Raw genomic sequence first — 27,648 nt, 5'->3', positions numbered from 1 at the left:
CGACGCACATGGGGGTGTGGGGCAGGCTGGGGAGCAAAAAGGGGGTTCAGGATTTTAGTGGGAGCCCCCAGAACACTGGTAAGTGCACCAAGGACCCCTGGTGATGCTCAGTAGAACTGACCCCGGCCGCTCTGGCCAGCCCTGCCTGGACCTGGGGGGCCTGAGCACTCCCACCTTCTTGTGTCCTCACCAAGGCACTTTTGTACCTTCGCGCCTCAGGCTGGTCTTCCTTGAGGTGAAGTTGGCCTGAGGTGAGGGTGGGGGGTCCCCTCTTGATGGGTGTCCGTGATTACCAACTCTTCCAAGAGTTTTGGGGACCCCGACCCCTTTAGGGTGGGCCAGCCTTTGGGTAAAGAGGAATGAGTGTCTCCTCGAACCTGGGTGCATTCAGAGTCCTTCCACCTTGGCACTGCAACCAGGCAGGGGCCTCCGATGCAGACCTGGGGGTCATTCCCTCTTTTCCAGAGATCTAGAGGGGAGTTTCTCCTCCCTCAGTGGTGACACGGCCCACTTTGCTTTCTGTGTGCTCATTATTTAGCTGTGGGTGGATTCTTCAGGCTCTGATCCTCCTTTCCAAACCCTGCTTATCTCTGGTTCAAGTTGTGACTTATAAACTCATGTTCAGCAGCCAGGAGGACGTGAAGATACTGAAACCCAGACTGCCTGATTTCTGTACTTGGCTGATACAGCTTTTAGGGATTAACGCCATAAGGGTAAAATGACAGGGTTATAGAAAACCTTGCAGCCGTCTGAGGAACAAGATCTGAAAGTAAACACAACCCAAACTTGCCTGACTGCTTCAGAACATACACTGGGGTTTTGTATTTAAAAATTTAAAAAATTCAGTCATGAGTACAATTCTCACCAGATGCTGGAAACTTCTCTGGGACCCTCTGCTTGAATGCCTGCCATGATGACACCACTGGCTGTGGGACACGCGCCCCCTCCACGGCGGTCATGTCAGGCACAGAATGAACGTGCCCCACCGTAGCTTCCAACCACAGGCCTCTGTGACCTCCGCTGTGTCAGTAGCTCCTGGCATTCCACATGCATTTTCATACAGCTGGTGTTGTCACTGACCCTCACCCTCCTGCGGTCAGCATGTGAGGAGTGTCTGCTCCACCTCCCACTTATAGACCAGGAGCTGAGGCCCAGTGGGAGGTGTAAGTGGGACCAGGATTCCTGATTCCAGCGCACTTGACACCAGACCAAGTGCCATTTCAGCACTGTTCACGGCTTCTCAGAGGAAGCATGAGGCTGAGAGGTGAAGGGCCTTGCTCAGAGAGGAACGAGCAGGTGCTGACCTTGTGCTGTTTCATTTACCCTCCGCCGTCCTGCTCAGGCGGGCGCCCAGGGGCCGGCCTGTCTCTTCCTCAGCGAAGTGGGCTCGTCTCTCTCCGAGGGTGGCCAGCTCTGCCCAGGGTCGGCATTAGAGTCTCCCTCGGCCTCAGACCCACAGCATCAGTTCTTTTTTCTATCCTTTTACTCCGAGCTGCTGAGCACTAAAGGTGCAAGGAACAGAATCCGCCAACACAGAGTTAAAAAGTTTTCTGTAAATATTTTATTTTTCCATATTTTTAGGTCAGAAAGAAGCATTTGGTAATAAAAATAACAGAGAATTATTTTCCTGGGTCTGCTCTGGCATATGCCGGTCTCCCACCTCCACCCTCAGGTCAACTCCTTGGAGCCCAGCTTCACGCTTTGCGGGGTTCGGGGGTGTGCTTCCGGGTCATTAACATTAGTCCTCTCAACTATTTACACATATATTACAAGGCAAAGAAAGGTCTCAAAGGAAACTCAGCTCACGAGGATTCAGTGTTTTGGGGAGCTGCTCACGCAGGGCAGGCTGGGGTGACTGACGCCTTCCTTTCCTTGTTTTGAAAAGAAAGCGTGAGGAGTGCTTTGTGGCTTCTCGTCTGGCAGCAGTGGTCAGTCTAGGGGCTAGCCTGCTCGACCGGAGGACAGGAGTGCGATGTGATATCACTGTGCTTGTAGGAGGCTTCGTCCAGGTCCAAGGCCTTCTGGTTGACCTCAAGCGTCATGCAGCCACGGTAGAAGGCCGTGACTGGTGCTGAGGTCACCGGCACATCTGGGAGATGTGGAGAAAGAACAAACACCGTCTTAGGAGGCTTGACTCCCCACCCTCTGTGTCTCCCGCCTCAGCACTCACTGGCACCGTGGGTCCTTCTCCATCCCTGGACTTTCTTCTCAGGGGCACCATTTCCTTTCCTTCCAGAACATCGCCATCCTGGCTCGACTACATGCCCGCAGGCAGGCACAGAACATCTGCCAGTCAGGCTTTGGCAAGACACTCCCCCCTCTACTCCCCCAGGAAGTACATACAGATAGTCGAATCAGTTAAATAAAGATTGTCTTCTTCTTGGCCCAAATGAATCATTCATGCTGCAGGGCTTTGCCAGTCCTCTCTTACCCTCTTCAAAGCTTTATTTATTAAAACAAAATGGAGTTTGTGTCTGGTAGCCAAGACAGAAATCCTGCTATCTGCAGCAAGTGAAAACCTGCACTGAGCAATGGGAGCAAATGGGGACTGGCTTACATAAGCACCTGGCTCTTGTCTGCCTTTTTACCACGTTGCCCTGATCACTCGGCTCATGGCCACAGGCAACATGGCAAGCGCACTTCCCCACTGATCAGACAAGAGTCCCCCCTACAGTGTGTAGGAGGCAGCGTATGCTGGTCCTTCCTGGACACAGGAGAGGCTGGTGATTACTCTGTCTGCTGCCATAGCAGCTGGACACCCAGACTCGGGGAAGGCAGGCCTGGGGCACTGGGGCACCTGGCTCCAGCATAGCTCTTGGTTGGCTGGGCAGTCCCCACAGGCCTTGGCCGGAGCCACTGTCTGATGCGTGCTCAGGTAGGTGCTCCTGGAGGACGCAGTGGAGGTGGGGCAGGTTCAGGCCAATGCTTGTCCCCAGTAATCGTGCTCTCAGCCTCAACAGATAAGCCGCTAAGCTGGTGTTGATGAACATGAAGGCATCACAATGCCAGACAATAAACCTACCTGTTTTTTCTCTTCCTTTAAAATAAAGAGTCCATCTCAGTACAGAAACACCCAGGTTCAGTTTGAGGCAAGCAAGTTGGGGATGGTCAGAACCGCCGGTGCCCCCACCCTCGAGCGTGCAGCCCACAGGGAACCCTACCTGGCAGCCCCCCGACGAAAGTGAGCACAGAGCCCTGCAGGTGCCTCCCGAGCGCAGCCAGCCTCTCCTGCAGCTCTGCAAAGCTCACTTCGCTCTGGCCCTTGGTGCCGTCGACTGCCAGGGTGGCTCCGCTCTTCTTCACGGAGATGGTCACCACGTGCTCCTGGCCGTCACAGACCTTGATCTCCATCAGGGCCAGGGCGGTGTTCTCCATGGCCAAGATGACCAGCTGAGGAGAAAAGCACACCTAAGCATGCAGGGGTGGGGGCGGCGCAGCCCCGAAACTTAAACCTTTGCGTGTCCTGTCCCGGGCTAGGGGGCTGCCAGTCTCCCCAGGCCCCGAGACCTCCTTGGGGGTGAGGGTCTCCTGTAGGTTGGGAGGTGTCATGGGGCTCAGGAGGCCTGGGTTCTGTGTTCCTCAGCTTGCTAATGTGAGACTCAGTTTCTACATGTGCAAATCAAAGGCGCTATCAAGAGGCCTCCGGGGCCCCTTGCAACATGACAGAGGATGAACAGATAAAGCAACAACACCATCCCAGGCCAGGAGCCAGGAGGGGAAACCACACATTCCAGTAATCCAGACAGATGTGCACTGGCTTAAGCAGAAATTGACTAGAAGCCATTAGTGTGTCTGTGACCGGGAACAAAGGACACGTTCCACTTCTCCCATGTGAAACTGCCACATGAAGCCACTGACACAGAACAGCAAGGACGGGCAGCAAACACAAACATCCCAGCAGGCCGTGGGCCTTGCAGCCTGGGGTGCTCTCACCGGGCAGAACACGCCTCTGACAACACAAGCCAGAAACACACTCTGATGCCAGAACAGAAAAACTTTATAGCACGGGCAGTCTTGCCCTCTCCTTCCTGCCTGGGTGGTCACCATAGCTTTTTTATAGCAAAAGCTGGGGACTTGTGTAAAAGCAGTCCTAGACAGTGTGTGGACCCGTGCCTTGGTGGCAGTGAGTGAATCTGAGTGGAAACAAAATCTGTTATTGCCTAGTCTTGGTTGGCAAAAGAGCTTGATCGCTTTTGAGGGCAGGCTTACCTGATGAGTGTGTACCCCTCTGGGTCAGTCATGTTTTCCCACTTTGGACAGAGGAGAGAGAATAAAACCTATTTCCAGGGCCTCTTAGCTGTTCTCTGAGAAAACAGTAAGCCCAAGACCAGAGATAGTTGACTGAATGTCAGCAAACAGTAGGGTGTGGTGGGGACTGTGTTAAAGTGACGGTTGTCTAGGGGGCAGGTGTACTCAGAGCTCTGCCTCTGTTACCCAGGGAATCATGCTATCAGAGGGTCCAGGCTGTGTTTGCACATGACTTTTCAAGAGAAAATGGAAATCTGAATTTGTTAGTGAAATCATATGACTTAAATATGAGCAACTAATTCAAATTGTTCTAAACCGTTTAGCTGGCCAACAGTACAGGTGAGAAAGTCACCCCATCACATAATTGGCTCACATACCCCTGGCCTCCCCAGCCCATGACAACTTTGATGTATAATTGTGTCAAGTGACTCTCAGGTCGACAATGTCCCCAAGCCAAGTGTGAGAAGGTGGGATAGAACTTCCAGAGGTCGAGAATGGGTGACCCCAGAAGAGTGGTTGGGGCCCTGAGGGTACACAGCCCCAGGTGTTGCTGAATGCCAGAGCAGTCCCTCCACCCTTGGGGCAGGGTAGCAAGTAGTACCTGCTTTTTGAGCTTCTTGGTGGAGTGATAGTCAACCAGGGCCACGGAGAGGGCGACGGTGTGGTTGTTACCCACCAGTGCGAACAACACTCCTGTGTCGGTGGCAGGGCGTATCTGAGCTACGACCTCTATTTCCCAGGTTGTTTCAGTCCCGATGTCTGGAGATGTTCGTGCTGCAATGAAGGCGGCGCATCAGGAGGCGATACAAGCGAGAGAAGGGTGGGACTGAGCGGAGCGCGCTCGCAACAGCTCCCAGCCCCGCCCTGCGTGGCGGAGATGCGGCCCAGCTGCAGAAGCAGGTAGGAAGCTGCACGGCAACCCAACGCTGGCCTTTTAAGAAGGCAACACTGTCTGAGCCCATAGCTGGGAAGCGACAGAACAACTCGGGCACGTGATTCAGGCTCTGCCCACAGTCAAAAGGTGCTAGGGCCACCCAAGGGTGGCTGCTTCCTTCCTGGCCATGCCAGCGCCCTGATCTGAACGCCTCGTCGAGTGACCACCAGACCAGCCATTCAGACCTGTTGGGACTGCAGGTGCAGGTGTGCCGTGTAGGCTGAGGGTGTCCACCTGCCCCTCACTTCCTTTCTTGCAGGACTTGGCTCTTCCTGCAGGATGTGTTGGAGTGTCACAGCCCTGTCTCACTGTATTACACTTGCGGCTTTCAAGGCAGTTCTACAAGGTTGGAAATACTTTTTGGAGCGTTTAAAATGCAATATAAAGAGAAGCTGCCACAAGCGTCATTCCAAAAGACCATGCCCAATTTTATATTCAGTTGTAATTTTTTTACTATTCTAGTGCCTTAGTGGAGTGACTTTTTATTTAGATGCATTTGATATGCCACATCATATATAGTGCAGCTAAATGAAATATGTATATAATATCTATATATATCCTACACAAACAGTTCCAACGAACACATTTTGGCAGAAAGGGTTGGATTCTTGTTCTCTGAGGGCAAATACCACTCCGTGTTTCCTTCCTATGTTTGAATCATCTGCCGATGAAGAAACCGGAAGAAAGCCTTCGTCCTCTTGGTTTTTTAAGTGTTTCTATCTCACAAGAACTTCAAGTCCCGAGGAAGGAGCTGTGTTTAGGCAGAGTAACACTGAAGCAACGTCTGCACACACTCGAGCTTGGGCCGGGCTTAGCATCAAAGGTGCTGCCTCTTCCCCACTGGACTGTGAGCTTCTCGAGTTATCTGTGGGTCCCCATCTTTAAGTGGGGTCTATTATGGTCCGTTCTCAATAACTGTTCATTGAATTGAATGTACACGGAATTGGAAAAAAGAAATCCCAAAATATATATACAGCATTTTCACCTGTTACTGTTTTCCATTTCTTTGTGAAGGAAGAGAAAAGAGGGTTCTCTGGTAAGTTTCCCTCCAGAGGGATTGGCACATGGCTGGTTGTCAGAGCCTATGTGAAGGCACCAGCACCTTAGCTCTCCTTGGGAAGTTTTCTCAGGCACAGGATGGGATTTACTACGCACCTGCTCCCACCCAGGGCTTCTCAGACCTGGAGACCTAGTGAGTCCAAACCAATTTTGAATTGTGGCAGAGTAAAAGAGTACAGAACCTGTAATTTCACAGTGAGTCTTTTTCTATATTATAAAGTAGACATTAATGGTATAGTTCAAGACTTATTAAAAAATGCATAGTTCTAAATACCATTTGGACTTTGCTGTCATAGAACTTACAGATCAAAACTATAGCAAAAAATGGTAAGCTGACTGTGATATGTACAGTAATGGGAGCATTTGCAGTCATTGGAGATTATACCTGTGATGGCTTTGCTATACCATGAAAAATGTTTTTATAATATTAAGTGAAAAATGCATTAAATGTTTTATAGCATATAATTTTATATTATACATTATAATGGTGTTCCAGTATGTACAAAGATGCAGACTAAATGAATAATGTGCGTATTGTATTAGGAGGTACAATTAGGAGCGAATGGTTCTTTTCTCAAAAATACCTTTAATGGCATGGTAATGCTTCAGACAATTAAAGCAAAGAGACAAAGGAGGATGGTGATACAGGTCCTGAGAGGATGGCCTGTCTTGCTAAGGAGGCAGGAGCAGTTCTCATCAACTCCGAGCTGGATGGACCCTCTTTGAATGTAGAGGTTCCACTGGGTGCTGGAGGGGACAAGTGGAGGTGAGGTCTGAAGGAGGGAGTGTGCTGCCTGCCTTCCTGGGCTGACGAGCAGGGGAAAACTGAATGTGGGCATTTAACCATAAACGGCTCAGAATTTTAGGAACAGAGAGGGGCTGGGGGCGCCCTAGTGGGACTCTCGCAGTGTGAGAATGAGGAGAGGAAGGGCAGAGTCAGAAATGGCTCCAGGAGAAATGGCCATTGCAGCAACACCGGGAGCTTGGGCAGCAGCAGGCTACAGAAAAGGGAGCATGAGACGTTCCCACAGAGCCTACCTGGATCTGGGTGTTGGCCCGGAGCTAGAGAGGAAGCACCTGTAAAAGCTATCGGATAGACAAGGTTCTGGACGTGGGCTCCAGGGGCTTTTGAACCTGTCTAGAGAGCTCGCACAATTCCATCCATGTACATTTTCATGGGCCAGGATACATGGATCTCCTAACATTCTCAAACTCAAAAGCCATTAAGGTCTAGGAACTCAGGCATAGTGACGACAATAAGGGTTCCAGCTGATGTGTGCTCAAGAAGCAAAGGTTAATTAAAAACCTATCTAAGGAAAAGATTAGAGAAAATCTCATGAGTCCAGAGTCAAACAACAGAATTGCTTAGCCATCCACCAATCCAAACTGTTCATGCCGACGTCCTTGAAACAGCGTTTCTATCCTTGGGCCATTGATAACATACACGATTTGGAATGGTAATGCATTTCATGTAAAATTTATGTTTAAGTGAATGCTCATTTATCAGTATGTTAGGATTATTTGTTTTTACTCTAAATTGTCACTAATTCGATAATGAAAAAAAAGATAGACATATTGTATTTTGTTTCAAGAAGTTACATTAAGTGGAGAGGGCCTCTGGGCTGACCCTCTGCCTCCTACAGCTCCACTCACTCCCTAGATGATTGTCACTGAAGGATGAGGATTCCCAACTAACCTCAGGTCCAAGCCCTCAACATCCCCACACACAAACTCAGGTGTGCAAACAGTGTTCAGGGCCCTGGCCCGCCCACACTTGCCTCCTGTCTAGTCTGCCCCATCTCCTGCCCTCTTTCTGCTATGTGTACATATCACATACCAGCTTCATGTCCCTTTTGCATGTGTTTTTTTCTCCAGGTATAAAGGAAAAGCTCCTTCGTTGCTATCAACACCGGCCCGATGAGCCTCGATTCTTTGGAGACTATCGGCCTTCCTGGCAGAGTTGCTGGGCTGGGCTGCCTGTTTCTATGAATCCTAGATGGCCCTTTCTCCTTCTCTGGTTCTTCTCTTTCTTTTAAAACCTGAGTTCACTGGAGTGCTCGAGGCAGTCACACTGCAATTTTGAAATACTGCTTTCTTTTTCTCCTCATGAGCCACTGGTGATGGCAATGTCGAGTACATTTTTGAGAGCTTCTCCATCCACTTGGACAAACCTAAGTTTTTCTTGTCTCGGAATCTTCTGCAAAGCATTCTCTTAGATCCTTCACATCCTACCCAGCCTCCCCATCTAAGCCTCCACAGCACCAGCAGGGCGGCCATAGTCTCTCCATCTGTCATCTCTTCCTCACTGGCTAACTGGAAACAGACCAGGAACATCCTCCCCACCCCCCGAGAGGTGGGGCATGTGCCCTGACCCCACTGCATCCTGCCCCAGGGCCCGTGGTGGGCACCAGTTTATCCCTGACACAGTCGTCCCAGGTAAAAAGCTGTTTTTGTTTTTCCTATTTTTTGGTGTGTATTGGCTTAGAGTATAGCCACAGCTGTGGTGGGCACCAGTTTATCCCTGACACAGTCGTCCTAGGGTAAAAAGCTGCTTTTGTTTTTCCTATTTTTTGGTGTGTATCGGCTTAGAGTATAGCCACAGCCATTCCAACACAGGAGCCAAGACTTACCATAGTCGAGGCTGTAGAAAGCAAACCCATTCCCGGGGTAGAAGGACCCTTTCTCTGTCACAGAGAAGCACTGCATTTTCGTGTTCACTTTCACTGTTTCTTGGATGGCGGTGTTTTCACCGTTCAACCAGTTCCAGCTCCTCATACAGCCATCCAGACGGGGGTTTATCTGGAAAGACAGAAATTCCAGTGGCTTCCTAAGAGCCACATAGGCTCCCAGATACCATGACAAGAGGGCGTGTGGCTGATGCTATCCTTGTCAAATGAATGGGGCACCCTCTTGGCACAGGCATGTGAAAATCTACCGCAAAATGGACAAATCCTACTTGTGGAGGTTCTTTCTTTCACAAAACGGCTCTGCACTTGACAAATGATTCACTGCGGGCTACTTTTGCATGTAGCAAATGCAGTCTCTCCTCTTCCCATGCAGGGTAAGAAGAACACATGTTGTGTAGTGAACCCCACCTGCTCTGTCTACATCGTGGGTCCCTGCTCATAAAACAGAGTGAGGAGCACCGACCACCCACCTACTGAAAGAATGTGGCATGAGGTGACATTTATACAGCAGTTGTGCCTGGTATCTTTACCTGGCACCCAAAAAGCACCTATGGAAATGTAAGTGCAGGGGCTGGGAATATTAATTCCAGCCCATCTGTCCATTTGGTACATGGTTTTGAGCAAATCGGGGCACCTCAGCTTTCATCTGTAAAATGAGGTGTAAGGGGTATAAACGGTAACTGTGAGACCGAAGACCTAGAATGGAGGTCTGATACCGGAGGTTGTGTGTAGGGTGCCCCTCCTCCACCCACTGGAGAAAAGACGATACTAATCCCACCCACCCTTCGGACATCGACATGCTCATGACTCGTTTCTCATGTTGGGTGTGGAAATCGTAATCACAATGCCAAGGGTTCTGGCCACTAACATCAGCATGCTGGGAGACGGAGAAACACAAATGGGGGCGCAAAGGCACGTGGCATAGGGAAGGGCGAGAAAGGGCAGGACTGTGAAAAAGGACCAGTACTGACCTCCCCATTAGGTCTTTTCCCCTATGGAAATCCTGGCAGGGTTAACAACCCAAATGTTCTTGGGAACTGTCCAAAAAAGTTGATTGCTTAAAGAATAATTTCATTTTGTTTTATCTCCACTGAAAAATAGACATTTTTATTATCAATTCAGATGAAAACTCAAATGAGTCTCATTGAAAGGGATGGTGAGATTAATGATATAGCTGCTCCCTGCTGCTTGTTAACTTTAAAGAAAACTTTACCTTTCTCTGGGTCCCTTGCCAAACCTGGTTAGTGCTAACCACATGGCAGCTCGTGGTTAAAACTTGTCCTCAGACTGATCCCAGGCTCTGACCCCAGGGACGAATGACAGCACTTACAGGCTGAACAAGTTCTTTCTCCTTGAAGGGAATGCCTCCCACGGTGAGGTTCAGGTGGTACAGTCCTCTGTCCAGCTGAAACAGATCCCCTGCCACCGCAATCTTCATAACAGCATCCTTGTTCACCTTGATGACCAGATTCCGCTCCAGCTCCTCAATGGCGATCTGAGGAAAACCAGCACTGTGAGAGGTGGAAGTGTACCTTCTCACGGGGGGCGCCCAACCTAGGGGAGACCACCTTCATCACCACCCAGGACCAACAGACACCAAAACTCAGGGAGACCATGTTCCTATCACCACTGAGAGCCAAGAGAAAATCCAATCACATGGGGAACACGTTCATTACCACCTAGGACAGAGAGCACCCAATCTCAAGTCTATGTTCATCACCTATACTTCCTCCCTGCCTCCGTGGACCATGCAAACCTCCATGCAGCTGGTGGTGTGGCTTAGGCCCTGATAGTTTCCCTCCCAGCACTGCCCCCACCCGTTGTCTCCCTACAAGGAAACCCGCTTGGAACTACTTTTCTCATCTCCTGTCCCAGGGCCCTGCACTAAGCTTCAGCCAGGGAGTGGGAATCGTGCCTGACATCATCGCCCCACTGGGTCAGCCCCGACGTCACCGCCCCACTGGGTCAGCCCCGACATCACCGCCCCACTGGGTCAGCCCCGACGTCACTGCCCCACTGGATCAGCACTGACGTCACTGCCACCCTACTAAGGTCAGCCTTGGCTCTGCTGCTCCCCTATTTTGGCACTTTCTATCCTCAGCTGTACACCACTGAAGGCAGGAAAACACATTTTATTTCCAAATTTCCAACAGTTAATTCAGTGCTTGGCATACACTGAATGTTGAATGAAGTCCATTCTAACACTTTCCATTCTCTCCTACTTTCTATGGAGAAAAATTTTAAAATCTATCATTCTATATACTGTGTATCTTCCTAATCCTCCAGAAGTCTATAAATTTCCTTTTTGGCTAACGTGGAGAAACATTTAGGTACTTGGGTCTGAATCTGGTCAAAAGAACATGATGTCTGTGTGTGGGGTGCCACTGGGGGTAGGGGACTGGTTAGAAACTGCAGAATGAAGAGAAACTATTTCTGAGCCGACCCTGCTCCTCAATGACCAGTTCCTGTCTCAGGGTTGGGTGGCAGCTCTGTAGATCAGGTGGTCCTGCTTCCTCCAGCTTCCTCATCTCAAGGCACCGTCCCCAGCCCCATCCAGGACCCCTCATGCCCCACAACAGCAGGGCACTGAGCTCCCTCGTGTAGAACACCTGCTTCCTCAATCACCGAGGCTGCTTCCTTCCAGATTTATTGTTTTATCTGTAGTTTTGCTGATGGCACCCTTCTCACTGCTTTGGAGATACTTGTGCTCTAAGAGGTTAGGAAAGAAGGAACTAAACATTACTTGACGGGATAGAAATATTAGCAAATGTCTACAGTGTTTTTATTTACAGAAGCTGGGGTGACATTTTCTATTTTATCTTCACTTCTAAAGGAAAAGAGAATGCTTTTCCCATTTCTCTTTCAAGTGTTTACTTCTAAAAGCTCACTTCCATATATGGAGTCTCTGAATTGTTGGAGGAAGCCTGTTGTATCACAGGCTGCTTTGTTCCAGGCATTGAGATGCAGGACAGGGCTGTGTGTGCCAAATCCAACAGCAGGCCAGCTGCCCCCAGGTGCAGGACTCTGTAAAGAGGCACCGAGTGTGAGTGCGCTAGGATTTCAGCAGGCAGAAGCGGATCCCAGAAGCCAGAGCCCGGGGCAATGTCAATTGTCACACCTGCCCCTGCCCTATGCTGACAGGCAGGCTCCTGGAGCTTGGTCAGGTCACATGGAGATAAGAGGTGGAGCCCGGACCTCAATCCAGGATTCTCAGCTGCAGCACTGTGGACAGCCCGAACCCGAGGGTTTTTGTAGTAGGACATCCTGTGAGCTAGAGTATCTAGCAGCCCCTGGCCTTGACCCAGTGCCAGGTGCCCCCATAACCCAAACTGTCTCTAGACTCAGCTAGGTGTCCCTTGGTAGGATCACTCCTGCTGAGAATCATGGCTCTGATTGCACGATGAGATAATGCTCTATCAAAGGGTAAGCTTCCTGGGGAGACCTGTTCTGCCATGTGCAGTACCCACTAATGTTGAGTGTGTGAGTGCACGAGTAACTGCCATGGCCTTCAGCCCAAAACACTCCAGGCTGGCCCAAGAGAGGCAATGGTGACCACTCTCACCGTCTGCCACATGCCGTGGTTGATGACAGGCCCACTGCTGGTGACGCGGCCGACACCATGGTAACGGAGCTGCAGCTCCAGTCGGCCGGCCCGCAGGCCCAGGACAATCCAGGTGCTGTCTTGATGGCCTCCAGCAAAGAAGAGAATGCCTTCGGGGTCAAAGGTCCTGAAGTCAAACTCCGCCACCAGTCTGAGCGCCAGCACCAAGAAACAAATTAGTTATGAAAAGTTGGCAACTCACAGCCTCCTTCACTGTGAGAGCCCAAACTGGCCTTAGAAAGAGCAGCAGGTAAGCAGGCCAGGGTCACGTGGCGAACATAGGCGAAGCCCCCCACAGGGACCCAGAATCAGAGTTCCTATGGGAGGCATCCCATTGGCACTGACTCGGAGCCCAGCACTGAAAGTACATTGTGGCTGCATCTGTGTCAAAACCAAGCTGATGGCCAGGATGGCCATGACTGTTCTGGGTCCTGGCCTGGGACACGGGGACGCGGAGCTGTCAGACAGCCGGTTTACCTGGGTCCCTCCCAAGTAGGTTCTGCTTTGTGTAAGCCACCTTCTCACCTCGTGGGCTGCAGCCTTTTGAAGCGCAGTCTGATCACTGGTGTCCCTCTGAACATGCGACCCAGGTACAAGGACTTCATGCTTTTAGCCACATTGAAAGGCACACAGGGCAAAATGTCCTGTCAGAATGGGAGTGAGGAGCATCAGGCAGGGGTGCAACCTGGCTCAGCCCCTCTCCCAGTCACACAGGGCCTGTCAGGACTCTGGATGTGCCCTGTGTCCTCCCACAGCCCCCACCCAGCTGGGCTCCGGCTCGCACACAGGCGGTGCGTGGATGTCAGGGCTGGGCTCTTGCTGAAATCCCCAGAGAGTCTGTGACAACTTGACCTGCTGTGTGGGGCCTTCCAGATGCATCTGGTCTCAGATCTCTCCAGAAGCCTCGGGCTCCTGTGCTCCTGTGCTCCCACAACACTCTGGTATGCCACTGCCCTGTCCTTCTGATAATTTCCTTCTTACTTTTATTTTTTAATTATGAAATATTTCAAACATACAGAAAAGTATAGAGAATAATAAAAAACCAACTACAAAATATTGTACTATAAATAAAATATGGAGGCCTTGGAGGTTGCTTTTTCTAGAAAGTTCCCTACTCTACGATGAAGCTTCTCCACTGCCCAGAGGGATTACAGCGGTGTGTGCCCCAGAGGGGTGGTCAGGGGCCGTCCAGAGTGGGCCTACTGCTCCCACCCCCGGTAAGGAGGCACTGACCGACACACCTGCCTCAGAACCTAGGCAAGTGTGATGGAGTGAGGAAATGTTCATTCATGTGTGAATGAGTCAGTCACACTGTGGGTTCGCACCGCCTGGTCACCTGCGGAGTAGGGAATTGCTGTAGTGGTTTCATAAATACAACCAAACACCTGGAATGGGACAAGCCCGTCTCTTATCCCACATTTCCTCACGTCACCCAGGGATACCAGGCCTTTCAGCAAAAGCATTTCTCCCATCAAACCTCCCCGCCAGCTGCTGAAGGACCATAAACAGAGCCCACTTGGGCAGCCCAGTCCAATCCAGGGGCAGGGCTGCAGCATCCTGGCTGCGGGCGGGGTGCTACCTCGCAGGTGTTCATGTCCTGGGACAGCTTGAGGCCACCGCGTCCATTGCAGTGGCAAGTGTAGGTTCCTGGGGCGTTGACGCAGGCCTGCTCACAGCGCCCCTCCGCACACTCGTCCACATCTGCCGGCCACAAGGGAAACAGCCTCAACCTTGCTTTGTGTAAATGCACGTGCTTTCTTTCTGATCACACATGTGGTACGTCCCATATGAAAACGAATGCTAAACTGTGTGCTCAGGAGGCATCCAGCCCTGAGACCCCTACTCCTAGAGCACCCACCCCAGCTTCCACGGCCGTGCTTGGCGCCCAGGCCCAGCCCATCCCAGACATCTGCGCTTCCTCTGCTCTTTCCTGAGGGAAGGCGTTAGTGTACCAGGTGAGGAGGATGTTAGGACAAGCTACGCCCGGCGCACACTACCTCACAGCATGCAAAACGCATCTGTGCAACGCTTGGCCTGAGGTTCTGGTGCAGATCTATGCCATCGACAGGTGTCCCTGGGGTATTTTGGGAGGTTGAAAGATGCCCTTGGAGGGAATTAGAAGAGGGTGCAGGGCCCGGGACCACCTCATCTTCTCCCTTATGAAGCAGGCAGCCACAGAGCAGCAGGCAGAAAGTTGATGAAAGAGTACATTTTTCTGTGCTCCCTGAGGACATGGCTGGGACTCAGCAGAAGTAAGATCTCGCAGGCCTGTCCCCAAATACAACAAGTAGAACAGACCGGAGAGAAGCCCAAGTCTGCCACGGGAGCACTGGGGCACTTTCTTGTCTGATCTTTTCTCTGTGTCTATAGCAAGTTGGAGAAGGTGCCCAGTTGCACCCAAAACCACATGTGTGTTATGCACACATGATGTGTGTTGCACATGCACTGGTATGCACGTGTGTACATAAGAGTACACATATTTACGTGTATCTGAGGTGCCTGCATCAATTGGGGATGGGTACCTTGACAGGCCTTCTCCTGGGAATTGAACTCGTAGCCCTCGTCACACAGGCAGGAGTAGGAGCCTGGCAGGTTCCTGCAGCGTGCCTCCCCACAGGCATCTGCGTCAGCACATTCATCTACATCTGCAAGAAAAACCGGCGGACAGGCCACGGCTATATTCCATGTCGATGGGAAGGATGTAGCTGGCCTAGGCCTACTAGCAGTGAGCCAGACATTTGCTACTGCCCTGGCTGGCAGGCTGAGAACAGGCCCTTGAGATACATTCCTGGTCCCAGGCTCCCCTGGTCCTGCCCCTGTCCTCTTCCCCTCCACTCTCCCCGCTTCCCCTCCCCTCCAGTCTCCCTCCTTCCTTCCATCCACTGGACTTTGCAGCTGCAGCTCCCAGAGTGGGTTGGGGGTAGGGGGCATTTCTGATCAGGGTCCCGATTGAGAAGGTTGATTTCAGAGACTGTACAGGGCACTGTTTGGCTAGGGGTGAGCACAGAATTGTTTAATTCAAATAACTGCAGTACAAGAAGGTGAAAAAGTAACCCCCAGGGGCCTTTTGAACTGCAGTCCCGCCCTGCATCCCTGGAGCCCCTTGCTGCCCGCTGCCCTATAGGCTTTCCTCCGGGTGCCCTGGCCTCCTCGCCACCACCACAGACAGCCTGCATCCTACTCACACCGGGCTCTGCCCACCTGAAATCAAACGCCTGGTAATGATACATTATCAAGGCTCTGTCCTGATGTTTCCATCCACTCTGCCACTTTGGCAACCAATAAGCAAAAAAACCCCGCAGTTAAAAAACTCATTTCCTACAAAAGAAAAACAAATGAGACTACATCAAACTAAAAAGTTTTTGTACTGGAAAGGAAACCATCGACAAAACAAAAAGACAACCGACCGAATGGGAGAAGATATTTGCTTATGATGTATTTGATAAGAGGTTAATATCCAAAATATATAAAGATCTCATGCAACTCAACAACGAAAAAGCAAACAATCCAATTAAAAAATGGGCAGAAGACCCGAACACATTACTCCAAAGCGGAAATCCAGATGGCCAATTGACATATATGAAAGATGCTCAAGGTCACTAATCATCAGAGAAATGCAAATTAAAATCACAATGCGATATCACCTCTCACCTGTCAGAATGGCTATCTATCATCGATAAATCAAAGAACAACAAGTGTTGGCGAGGATGTGAAGAAAAGGGAACCCTCATACACTGTTGGTAGGGTTGCAAATTGGTACAGCCACTATGGAAAACAGTCTGGAGGTTTCTCAAAAAATGAAAAATGGATCTACCTTTTGACTCAGCAATTGCACTTCTGGGTTTTTATCCAAAGAAAACCAAAACATAATAATCCGTAAAGATCTATGCACCCCTATGTTCATGGCAGCACAATTTACAATAGCTAAGATATGGAAGCAACCTACATGCCTATCAACAGATGATTGGATAAAGAAGTTATGGTTCATATATATGATGAAATATTACTCAGCCATTAAAAAAAAATAAAATCCTACCATTTGCAATGACATGGATGGACCTAGAGGTTATTATGCTGAGTGAAATAAGTCAGATAGAGAAAGATAAATACCATACGATTTCACTTATATGTGTAATCTAAGGAACAAAAAGAACAAACTAATCGAAAACAGACTCACAAATATAGAGGACAATCTGGTGACGGCCAGAGGGGACGGGGGTTGGGGGGTTGGGAGAATGGGGTGAAGGGTTAAAGACGTACAAATTAGTAGTTAGTAGATGGTCACAGGGATGGGGAGCACGGCATAGTGAATGCAGTCAGCATTAATGTAATGGCTAGGTGGAGAGCCAGAGAAGAGAAAGAGCAATTCGGGGGCTCGCTTTATAAACTATATAAATGTCTAACCAATGTACTGTATACTTGAAACTAATAAAATTTAAGATAAATGAATAAACAAACAAACAAACTACATTATAAAAAAAAGTAATGCAACATGATACTATAAAAAACAATATAAAAAATACTCTAAAAAGTAAAAGTCACCTTTAATCCCATCATTCAAAGATAGACACTATTAAATGATTGGATAGCTGGTATATATTGTGAGAGATTGTTTTCTCCCTGACATTCAAACATTTTTTTAATAACATGTTAGACATACTTGCTTTGTAATCTTCCTTTCCACTTTAACAATATAAATATACATCATTCTATGTCAATCAGGATTGATTTCTTTTTTACGGCTGTATAATTAATTATTTTTAATACTTTAAAGAATCCTAACATATTTTTACTTTGACAGTTATGTGTTTTGTGGTTTATGTGTTTAATGCTGATATCCGACTTGTTTTTAAAAAGAGAAACTCCTTTTAGACACTAATTAAAATAAATAACCCCACCATTTATATCTACAAATTTCTACATAAGCAAAGACTATGCACAATAAAAACAAAATAAAACCATTTTTTAAAAAAACGATTTCCTTCAGCTAAAGAAGGAATATCTAAAAAGTGCAATTGTTACTTCAACTACTAATCAGTTCCTCAGATGGCGACATAAAACTACATACCTCAAAGCTTTGCAACTACTCATAATTTCAGTACAAGGGCAGTTAACCAACAAACACAGGCTTTCAAATATGAAAACTGTGACATTGTGACCCATGGTAGGAATGAGCCAACACAAACAGCACGTGTTCCCCAAGAGGAAGTGTGTAAAACTGCAGAGTTCTTTATCAGTATTGATCTGTCAATACTGATTCTGCTTCTGAAACCATATTTTAGTTCAGGAGCTAGGCTGGCCAACCCCATGTCCTGGAGCTTAGGAATCTGGCTTCTCCTCAGCAAGGGTGGCGAGCCAGACTGGCACCAGCCACACCAGGGACACCTGGCAGAGCCCTGGGGAGTGGGGAGGAGACTAGGCTCTCCTGGGGGGGCACCACGCTCACACTTGGGACTGCAGTGGCCGCCCTGCACAAATAATGGCTCGTCAGGGCAAACTCTAACCATAGCTGACGAGATCCTGCCACAACTGGAGGGAAAGCTCCAGGGCCACCCTGCAGGCTTTGCCAGCCTGGCTGACTCCAGGAAAACTTCTGATCTGGGCAGATGATCGGCTTCTGAATGTTACTGAGTTGGCAGCCAAGAGAGTCCCTAGTGACCTGTTCTCATAGGCCAGGCATTGCTGCTGGGCAGAGTGGGCACAGCTGGCCTCTGCTGGCCACTCTGTGATGCCTTAGACAAAGGACCTCAAGCTCTAGCTCCCCAAGAGCCCCTGCAGGGCCTGCTAGACCTGGCTGGCCTGCCCCCAGCCCTCTGACTCAGGTGGCAGGGAGGACCTGAGAGGCTGCATTTCTCACAAGTCCCAGAGTTGTGGCCCGGAACATACTTGGGGACTGGGACTCACAGCAGCACCAGGGAATGGCCTGGGACTGGGGCTTTCTCTCCCGATGGGAGTCTGTCCTTGCCACATCCCAGCGGACCCAGCACTGGGCCGTCCTTTCCCAACAAGAAACAGTGGATGGAACCCTGAATCCCACTGTGTCCGTCGTGATCCCAAGTCATCTCTCTTCCTTCTTCCACAGCAGCCATATTGCCACAGAGCCTTCTGCAATGTGGCAAGTGGAGCTGGGGGCCCCTATTGTGCCCCGAATCCCCTCCTTGGGGCCTCCACGACACTAGCCATCTAGGTTCCCTCCTCCTTCATTCTTAACCGTCCAGACACTTTCCTATTGAAGATGCTGCCATCCAACTCTGACCCACAGAGTGCAGTAACACAGGAAAGCCAAATACGGGCAGGTAGGCAGATGGTGTTGTCACCGGGCACACAAACCCCTGGCCAAACCCCAATGTGTGCACTTCGGCCATGGGGTCCACCAGCCCTGAAACAAGCGCCAACACCCCCCTCCCATGGGGCCCTCATCTGCTTCTCCCTCTAGGAGAGGGGCCAGCCTGGCCCACCTGCCTGGCCACGCAGCCTGCGGCTGCCCGCCTCATCAAGGAAAGATGGGGAAGAGTCCTGAGCCCTAAGCTCATTAACCCAGTGACTCTTTCCTCATGCTGCCCAGGGAAGGTGTTTGAGGCAGAGGTGCAGGGACTCCTGCTTCAATATTCCCAGCATCTCAGGGTCTGACCAGGAAGGACATGATGGAAAAGTCCAGTCTCTTCCATGGTTCTCATTCTCCAAATCCTCCTGTGCCTGGGTCTGGAGTTACAAAGGTCCCAAAAGAAATAGCAATGGCCAAGAGAAGGGAGGTGTGTGAGGGCCAGTATCTGCAGGCACACCCTGAAACCTGGCAGTGAGGGCGGGGCTCTTGCCATCACACTAATTATTAATCAGTCATGCTATCAGAGTGTCTTGAGGTATCCTGACTTCGGCTGGTGCAGAACCCCAACCCACTCTCTAGCACGCTATTCTGGCAACAGGATGCAGAGGTTCTCTAGGACCACTGTGTCCTCTTCAAGCTTCACAGACTTGGTGGGAGGTTGAAAGTAGACTAGTAATTTGATCAGTTATGGTCTTTCCAGGAGTGTTTTTTTAAAAGGAGGGCTTCCCTCTGCAGTGCACAGCAGCATTACCTGGGAGTGTCCAAAGAGCCCAGGAAAGGGTCCCATCCTGGAACCTGACAATGAGTCTGGGAAGCCCAAGAACTCCCCCGTGGCTGCAGATGCACCAGATGCAAACCCTGAGCTGATGAGCTCCTGGTTTGCAGAGAAAAACAGGGAGGGACAGGGTCTTCAGGTAACAGTGAGACCACCGAGTGCTGTGTTAAATACTTCTGCCCAACAATGGAAATGTCCTCGGCTGTTCTTAAAGATGAAGACGCTACCTGCAGAGTGCAAGACCTTTCCTCAGGCTGTGACAGAGCCAGGTCTGAACTTGGCACCTGGCCAACAGCCCTGATATAGGACAGCTGGTCTTAAGTCAAGGCAGGCAGACAGAAAGGAAAGTGGGTTACTCTGTGTACTCTGGTGGGAAGTGTTGTATAGATGCAAGACTATCTCCTGGGTTGTCAGGGATGGGGCCCACTGATGTGGATGAAAGTGGAAACTGTTTTCCAAATGGGAAAAATCATCTTTGTCCTGATTCGTAGCTTCACCCCATGGTGCCAGACCTGCCTCAGATCCTCACACCTGACACTGCTTCTCCCTGAGCACCGTCTGTCTCATTTTCTGGGTGAGCTGCTGGTGGCAGCACTAAAAAACATGCCCAGACTCTCAGGGATGCAGCAGCCAGACAAATGTTAGCATGTCTGGGTTGAATAGTGGGGAAGAAGAAGGCACCCCCTAAAAAGTGTGGTGCTGCTCCTGTGCAGCCCATGGTGGCTTTGACTAGGCAATGCCTGGGGAGGGGCAGAGAGGATAGGGACACAGCTTGTAGTATCCTTCCGAGGTGTGCTCAGGGTGCTAGGCTGTGGGGAGCCCCAGACTGGACTGTCTGGAAGCAGAAGAGAAAGTGGGGACTCAGCTGCCTCCTGCTTTATTCAGCGAGTAAGCTTTTCCCAGAGGGATGCTGGCGACTGGGCAGGGAGGGGGCCTTGGGAAAATGAGCTGGGTGGGTGTGGAGAGGTCAGACCCCTGAAACCAGAGCCTTCACCCCCTGCCACCTGCCCATGGCCCCTGAGATGTGCATGGCTCTGAGTTGCACAGAAAAGCCTGCAGACTCTGGGGCACTAGAAGGAGGCCCAGCAGCCACACCGCCTCCCAGGGCAGGAGCTCCGTCTCCTCAGCCGAGCCAGCCTTCTCCACAGACACGGTGAATCACCCTGTGTCGAGGTGGTGCTGGGGCAGCTCCCTGTGGCTACTGACATGCCCGGGCATGTGCTCTTTCTGCAAAACACCCCTCCTCCCTTTTTCCCTCCCATCCGGAACCAAAGGAGCCAGCCAATGCCAGCAGAGCAAATGCGACTGCCAGCTTGGGCAATTCGACAACTGCAAAAGTAAAAGTGGGGAGGAGCAGGGAGGAGGGCAACAGGGAGACGAGGAGAGAGACCTGGGAAAGCCTATGGGTCCTGCATCCAGGGCCTCACCTTGGCAGGTCCTGCCATCTGTGGAGAGTGAGTAGCCGCTGTAGCAGGCACAGTGGAAGCTGCCCGGCTTGTTGTAGCATATTTGGTTGCACCCCCCGTTCTGCTGGCTGCATTCGTTGACATCTGGGCACACACAGGACACAGAAGGACAGGGGAGAGTCCAGAGGTGACACACGACCCACGCGGAAACTAGTTCTGTTGCATCCACTCTCAGGTCATAGATGGGAGGGTATAAGGAGACCCTGCTGTGCTGTGGGTGGTGACAGTCCACAGTGCCCGCTCTGTGGCCATCCAAGTGTGCATGGAAGGAGGGCAGAAGTGAAAGTGCCCGAGGACAGATATGGTGGGGAAACCACAAGGCCCGAACCCAGCCTGGCCAAGCCCCACACAGGCTGAGCTGAGCCCTCGCAGACCCTCGAGAGCAGGGCCTCTAGTTCAGCTCAGCTGCCCCAAGAAGGAACATCAGGAGGTCCTGAGGTGAGACAGGGCTCTCCATCACATTTAAGGGGTCCGACGGTCCTAACCGAGTCTTGGGGGATTTTTCTTGCAGCTTCTTTGTTGACACTGCACGACTGCAGAGTCGAGGGATGTTGGAGAGGAAATTACTCTTGTCCTTTTCAATCAATAGGGGTTGATGTCAACAGGGGCAGCCGCTTAGCTCCCATGTGGCGTTCCTACTGCCCTACAGTGGTTCTTTCCTTTGTTCTAGTCCCGCTCTCAGAGAGGAATCACCCTGCTCCTCCCTAGTTCTCCCAAGGATCTGACTAGATGGCTTCTGACTGGACAGTGCCCCTGTCCCAGGAAACAAAAGCAGGGCCTCTTGCGCAGTCTAAATGTTCTTGCTCTTGTGAGGACTTGAGGGGCTGGGGTGCCCTGTCCACTCATCTTCTCCCTTTTGGCCCAGTCGCTGAGCAGAGGCTGGCTATTGAGGGCCCTGTCATGCTTCCCCACTCCTGTCTCAGCCAGAGTGGGCCAGCATGGCTGTGTCCCTAAGTGGGGCAGGGAGGGGGTTGTGGCAGGGAGAGACAAAAGGGAGAAGGAAGACACAGCCACTCCAGCCCGGGGGTCCCCTTGGGCAGCCCTGCAGGGGGGTCCCAATACCCACACCCTCAACTCTGTCCCATAATTGCACAGGCCTTACCTTTGTCACAGAGCCGTCCCCCCCAGCCAGCTTTGCACTGGCAGTAGAAGTTGCCCATGAGGTCTTGGCAGACTTGGGTCCCCTCCTTATTGCAGGGGTTTGGAGAGCATTGGTCAGGCAGGTCTGAGATGAAAGAAAGAAAAAATCATCCTGAACTGCTCCCAATCAGCTAGGTGGGACCGGTCAGCTAGGAGGGACTGGTCACTGCGGGCAAGAGCACAGCCTCTCTCTGGGACCCTGGGAACACTGGCCCTTGGCAGGAGCATCTGCTGAGGCAGACCCAGGGCATCAGTGTCCCCTCTACTGGCCTGGGCTGGCCGCACAGAACCCTTGCCTCTGGGCAGGAGCAGGATCACAAAACGGGCTAGCCAGGTCCCTAGCCAGTTTCAAGAAACCCAGGTCAGCTTGGAGGGAGAAGCCACCTACCCAACAGGCCAGGGGGTTGGGGTCTTGGGCCTCAGGGAGCAGGAGAGGAGAGGAGTGGGCTGGCTCAGCCCCATGAGCTCACACCTCCCAGGGAGCAGGTCAACAGACCCCTAGCTGACCCAAGGGCCTTCCAGACAGATAAGGAACACTCGTCCATCCCCAGGGGGCATTCCCACCCTCTCAGGCCAGGCCCCTTGCCCACTCAAACCCTGAGCTCATCAACCTTCGCCAACATTCTCTCCACTGGGCTTGGCTGCTGCGGGAGCACTGCCCCCTTTTTTTCCCAGAAATCTGCCTGCACAGGACAGAGGATTGCCCCAAGCCCCAGGCTGCACTGGCCACTCCCAAAGCTTCCCACAGTGTCTCAGGGTGGCCACGCCCAGGCCAGATTTGCTCTGACCCACTCGGTGGGAAGCCATCTGTCTGAGCTGAGCATGTCAATCACTGGCACAATTTCTCCCTGTTTTAGGGCCTGTAGTTAAGAGACTATCCCAGTGGAGTGCCTTCCAAGGGGTCTCCATGTGACGAGGAGAAGCCTCCATGAAACGGAGCCCAGAACATCACCATCACGGCTAGACTTCAAGCAGCTGAGTGCAGAGCAGCCGAAAGTTATGATTGCACCCAGAGCTCCAAGAATCCTTCCAGGGGGCCCCTGGCTGAGCCTCGGTGGGCCTGGCAGGGAGGCACAGGCCGTTCCGTCCACTTCTCTGCCATCGCCGCTCAATCTGAAACACTGTGTGGGTTTTCAGAACACTGTGGAGAGGCTGGACTCCACCAGGCTGAGAAAGGCTAGTGTCTGCAGACACACACAATGGCTGAGAAATTTCGGTGATGCTGGAGAAATGCTGAGCTGGCCAGGCTCAGACAGGCTCTTCCTCTCATGAGCCCACAGACATTAAACATCTCCCGGTGACTCTCTGTCATTTTCCTATTTCTATTGTCTTCCCATCCAGAGTGGACATGGCTTATCCAGCCTCTGAACAGCATGGGAGTCCATGGCTGAGGTCCAAACTGAGGGCTAGGGCTGATTTGTTCACAGTCAGAGGGGGAGGGCATTTGGTGAACTCGCTGGTGCCTGCAGTGAGTAGATTTTACCTGAAGGCAAAACTCAGCTTCTCTTTGTTTTGTTTTTAGTTAAGGGCAGATAGGAACATTTCCCCAAAAGCTATGAAGACTGTGATCACTCAGTCCAACTGGCCATCATAAATCCCCAGGCCAGGGCAGGTGGATGGCCAGGTAGCAGAGGGGCACCAAGGGCACGCTACTTGGCCCTGGCTCAGACCAGCTACACAGACATTCTCTCTAACACCAGCATCCACTGTGATTCACACCATGTAACCAGTATTGTTTCCAAGGATCGTGTATCCACCTATAGCACTTGAATCGGATATTATCACTCTTTTGATTTAAAAAAGTGAATAGCGCATCTTAAATAATGTGACAGGTGGGTAGCATTGGAGAGGCTTGTCCAACTCCTTGATAACAAAGGTTCTCCAGCTTTTCCTCTCTGCTCCTGCTCCATGCAGATCTGAAGTCATCATTCATTCCACTGCCTGGTCTCTAGGAACAGGGCCACCGATTGCTGAGAGCACCAGGCCAGAGTCGGTCTTGGTATTACCACTGAGTTATTACGTATTTCTTAAAATGACTGATGTTTCTAGCCTGACTCCAAGTTTGGGCACAGCATTTTCTCCACAGGGCTTGTTCTTGCCACCACAATTAATTCCTGGTAGAGCTGTTTTCCTGCTGCCAGCACAGGAAATAAATGATCTCTGCAACTCCTCCAGCTCACCAGAGGTCTCCAGTCACCCCTTGTTGCTGGCACAGACTCAACATTCAACTGCGTTTTGTGTAACCTCGGCCATCCACGTGGTCCGGGCTCCCCACTCCTCCAGGCATCTGCATAATCAAGTCTGAAGAACTGGAACCTGAGTCTCTCATCATGTTTTTCTTGTGACCTCTCCATGGCACACTTCAAAGTGGGCTTGTTTTGCATGATTACAGCCAACATAACACTTGTGAGTATAGATTGAACACAGGGTTACCCTAGTAATTTTGAGACACTGTACAGTTGTGGCATGGACTATAAATGCCTTCTACCGGTAAGCAGGTAGGAACTGGGTCCAGCGATCAGAGGAATTTGGTCACGAAACGGTGTGTCACCCCTGGCTGCCTCAAGACAGCAGGTCAGCCTTGAGTCCCCATGTTGCTGCTCTGGCCACCTCTCCATGCTGCCACACTCGCTGTAACTAGGGTTACACTCTGGGGACAGAAGGGCTGGGGAGGGTGAGGTCAAGCCCAGTGCCAGGGCTGGAGAGATGAAGGGAAGGATCTGCTTTCCTGATCTCGTCTCGGCAGGAAGGGGCTCCGAGGGAAGGAGGGTCAGGGATGCTGCGGGTGGGTGATATGTGCTGGGCGTGGCCGGTACGCAAGCCGAGATGGAACGGCTTGTTCACCTGACACCTCCCGCGACACTCGAAACAAGGTGCATACGGGCTCCCGTGGGAGGGAAGTCTGGGAGGTAGTGAGCATCTCCACTTGACATATTTGGTTAAAGATTTAAAGTTATTTCAGAAGTACACACATGCACATATGGCATAAAGCACTGGTTAACTTCGTCTGGAATTTGCCTAGAATGCCTAAACTCCTCTTAAAACACTCAAGATCCCTGGGGCTGAGAGGCCAACACCAACTTCTACTGGGATTGTTGAAAAGATTCCCATACAACACCCATCCCTGAAAGAACTCCATCCACTGCTACTCTTATTTACTTCTCTGTTGGAAAGTTTATCTCTAGGACAAAAAGAAGGAGGAATAAGGATTTGAGTGCCTGAGGTATCCAGCCAACTCTTGGAAATTAAGACAAACCTTTGCAGGCCCAAGGACACCCACTTAACTGGCCAGCCTGTGAAGGGTTTCCGGCTAAACTGTGCCTCCGGAGGGAAGAAGCCATTGAGGAGATACGGGGTTTATCTTGGCCTTGAGATGGCGTGTTGAAGGAAAGGGAGGAAGGAACTTGTTTTTTGCTGTGGGCTGGAATGTGAAACATCTGCTGACAGCCAACAGAACGCCTTTCTCAGGTGCATTTTGCTCCCTCTTCTCAAAATTTGAAGTAAATGACAAGTTATAACCTGGAAAACACACTCCAATGCCGGGCCCACTGTTCTGACCAAAGAAGAAGGGCCAAGGGACTTTCCCTCACAAGGAGAATTGGGCCTGGGGCTCATCAAACACAGCCTGGCCAAATCCAAGCTGCACAAACTGATCCCGGGCCCTCCTCGTGGCGGTGCTCTGGCAAGAAGAGGGTGCTTGGGAACGAGGAAGGTTGTCAGTGAGAAAGCGCTGCCCGCTGCCCCTCCTCCCCCCACCCCCCCAGGCCTGGGGTTTGCTGAGGCTGAACACTTTGGCAACTAAAAGATGATCTCTTTGAGACCGTTGCTTTAATTTTAACAATAATGAATAACCAAAGCACTCAGTTCTGATAAGCCGCCCGTGATCACCAAATAAGACTGTTTTTAGGAAGAAACAGACGAAAATAGTGGAAAGTTGCCTGAATTGACCCCATGTGCACTGAGGCCTAGAAAGCGTATCTTAGAGGACCGTGTTATTTCCGAGTGACAGCGTTACAGGTCCATCTCCCCAGCAGTCTTTATAGGGTATCTCTGTAAGGATAGCAGAGCTCAAGCTTCAGAGACTTCCGTCAGCCCAGGCATCATTTGAGGTGCACAGACAGTGCCCCGGTTAAGTGCCTGAGGAGGATGCACTTGACCCACAGGGAAGGGAGGAGTGGGAAGCTTGCCCAGGATCACAGCGGGTCCTTGGCTGGACAGAGAGACCAGGCATGGGAGGCAACTTTCTAATCACTAGAAAGTGCATTTAATACATCTGGCGCAAGCAGCTGCATTAAATTTATCCTTTAAACATCAGCTTAGGAAACAACCCTGGAATTCTCCCTCCTTCCTCATCTCTTAAGCTGCCCGCCACACAGGAAGAGAGAAAGTCTCGATCCTATTAAGAAACTGTCTTTGCTAGTCAAACAATTTAAGTCACTTTAATGCCACGAAATCTCCCACATGGTAACAACATAATCTCAGAAAAAGGATAGTTTAAAATCCAGGAACTAATACAATCCGACAGATTGGAATACATACTTAAAAAAGAAGAAACCGGTTTAGCAAATTGACAACAAAAAAATTGCTAACTAAAAACAAAAAGCCAAAATGATACAAAGCTGAAACTGCTGTTATGCTTCCTTGTCTGCCTAAAGCCCCAATGAGGTCATGATTAACCCAAGAGGCTGAGGTCACAGGTTGACCCCTGGGGAGTCTGAAGACATTGGTTGACCCTGAGGGCAGGGGTTTGTTCCAGGTGTCCCTCAATGCATGGGCATGGGTTCTGGCTCTTTTGAGTTAACAGGTGTCTTTGTCCAAATAACAGGGCCCAGTCTGCTGTCCATCCACTACTGTGAGGCTGCCCAGGGGAGACGGGGGAGCTCCCGCCACACAGCAATGCTACTCCCCACTTCTCGCATTAAACTGATTATTTCTTCTGCTCATCTGGGCCAGGGCTGGCGTCTAGGATTGGGGGCAAGTCAGGTGAAGCCTGGGGCCTGCATATGGATGGAAGGGTGACCAGACACAGCAGCCCCACCGAGCCCTGGCCAGCCAGGGGCTGTGAGCAGTTCTGAGTCCGGCAAGCCTTCTCGGCCACCCCTGAAATGGTAGGTCTGATGCCAAGTGTGGGAAGAGTTCTACTATGGGGTGACTGGCTGTGTGCTCTGAGCTTTAGTTTTCATTACCTGTTGAACAGGTGAGGTAAAAAAACCAACACCATGGGCTTGGTGGTGACTGATTGGCTTGTACTTTGAAGCACTCGGACCAGCATCAGGCCCGGAGTCAGGCTCAGCTGAAGTGGTTATACAGTGTTATACATGGGTTACAATTCATGCAACAATTATGCCCTTGCAAAAGTTTAAATTTCATATCGTTTGCATTTCTTGCTATTCAAAACCAAAACATACTTGCA

The 27,648-nt window shown here is 50.8% G+C and overlaps 1 protein-coding gene across 1 annotated transcript in view; it reads right to left on the bottom strand.

Moving 5' to 3' along the window:
- Positions 1-1,552: 1,552 nt before the first annotated feature.
- The window catches only part of GAS6 (growth arrest specific 6), a 44,018-nt gene continuing 17,922 nt past the window's right edge, over positions 1,553-27,648 (bottom strand). The window contains exons 5-15 of the mRNA XM_006909340.3: positions 22,198-22,320; positions 21,057-21,179; positions 15,052-15,174; positions 14,109-14,230; positions 13,055-13,173; positions 12,491-12,680; positions 10,259-10,423; positions 8,872-9,040; positions 4,850-5,022; positions 3,162-3,390; positions 1,553-2,089 (exon numbers count right to left, since the gene is read on the bottom strand). Coding sequence (XP_006909402.1) covers positions 1,935-2,089; positions 3,162-3,390; positions 4,850-5,022; positions 8,872-9,040; positions 10,259-10,423; positions 12,491-12,680; positions 13,055-13,173; positions 14,109-14,230; positions 15,052-15,174; positions 21,057-21,179; positions 22,198-22,320 — 1,691 coding nt within the window. The 3' untranslated portion in view covers positions 1,553-1,934. The remainder of the gene's footprint in view (positions 2,090-3,161; positions 3,391-4,849; positions 5,023-8,871; positions 9,041-10,258; positions 10,424-12,490; positions 12,681-13,054; positions 13,174-14,108; positions 14,231-15,051; positions 15,175-21,056; positions 21,180-22,197; positions 22,321-27,648) is intronic.

The sequence above is a fragment of the Pteropus alecto genome, unplaced genomic scaffold, assembly GCF_000325575.1.
Source record: "Pteropus alecto unplaced genomic scaffold, ASM32557v1 scaffold13, whole genome shotgun sequence".
Lineage (NCBI taxonomy): Eukaryota > Metazoa > Chordata > Mammalia > Chiroptera > Pteropodidae > Pteropus > Pteropus alecto.
This window is presented reverse-complemented; position numbering and strand designations above follow the sequence as displayed.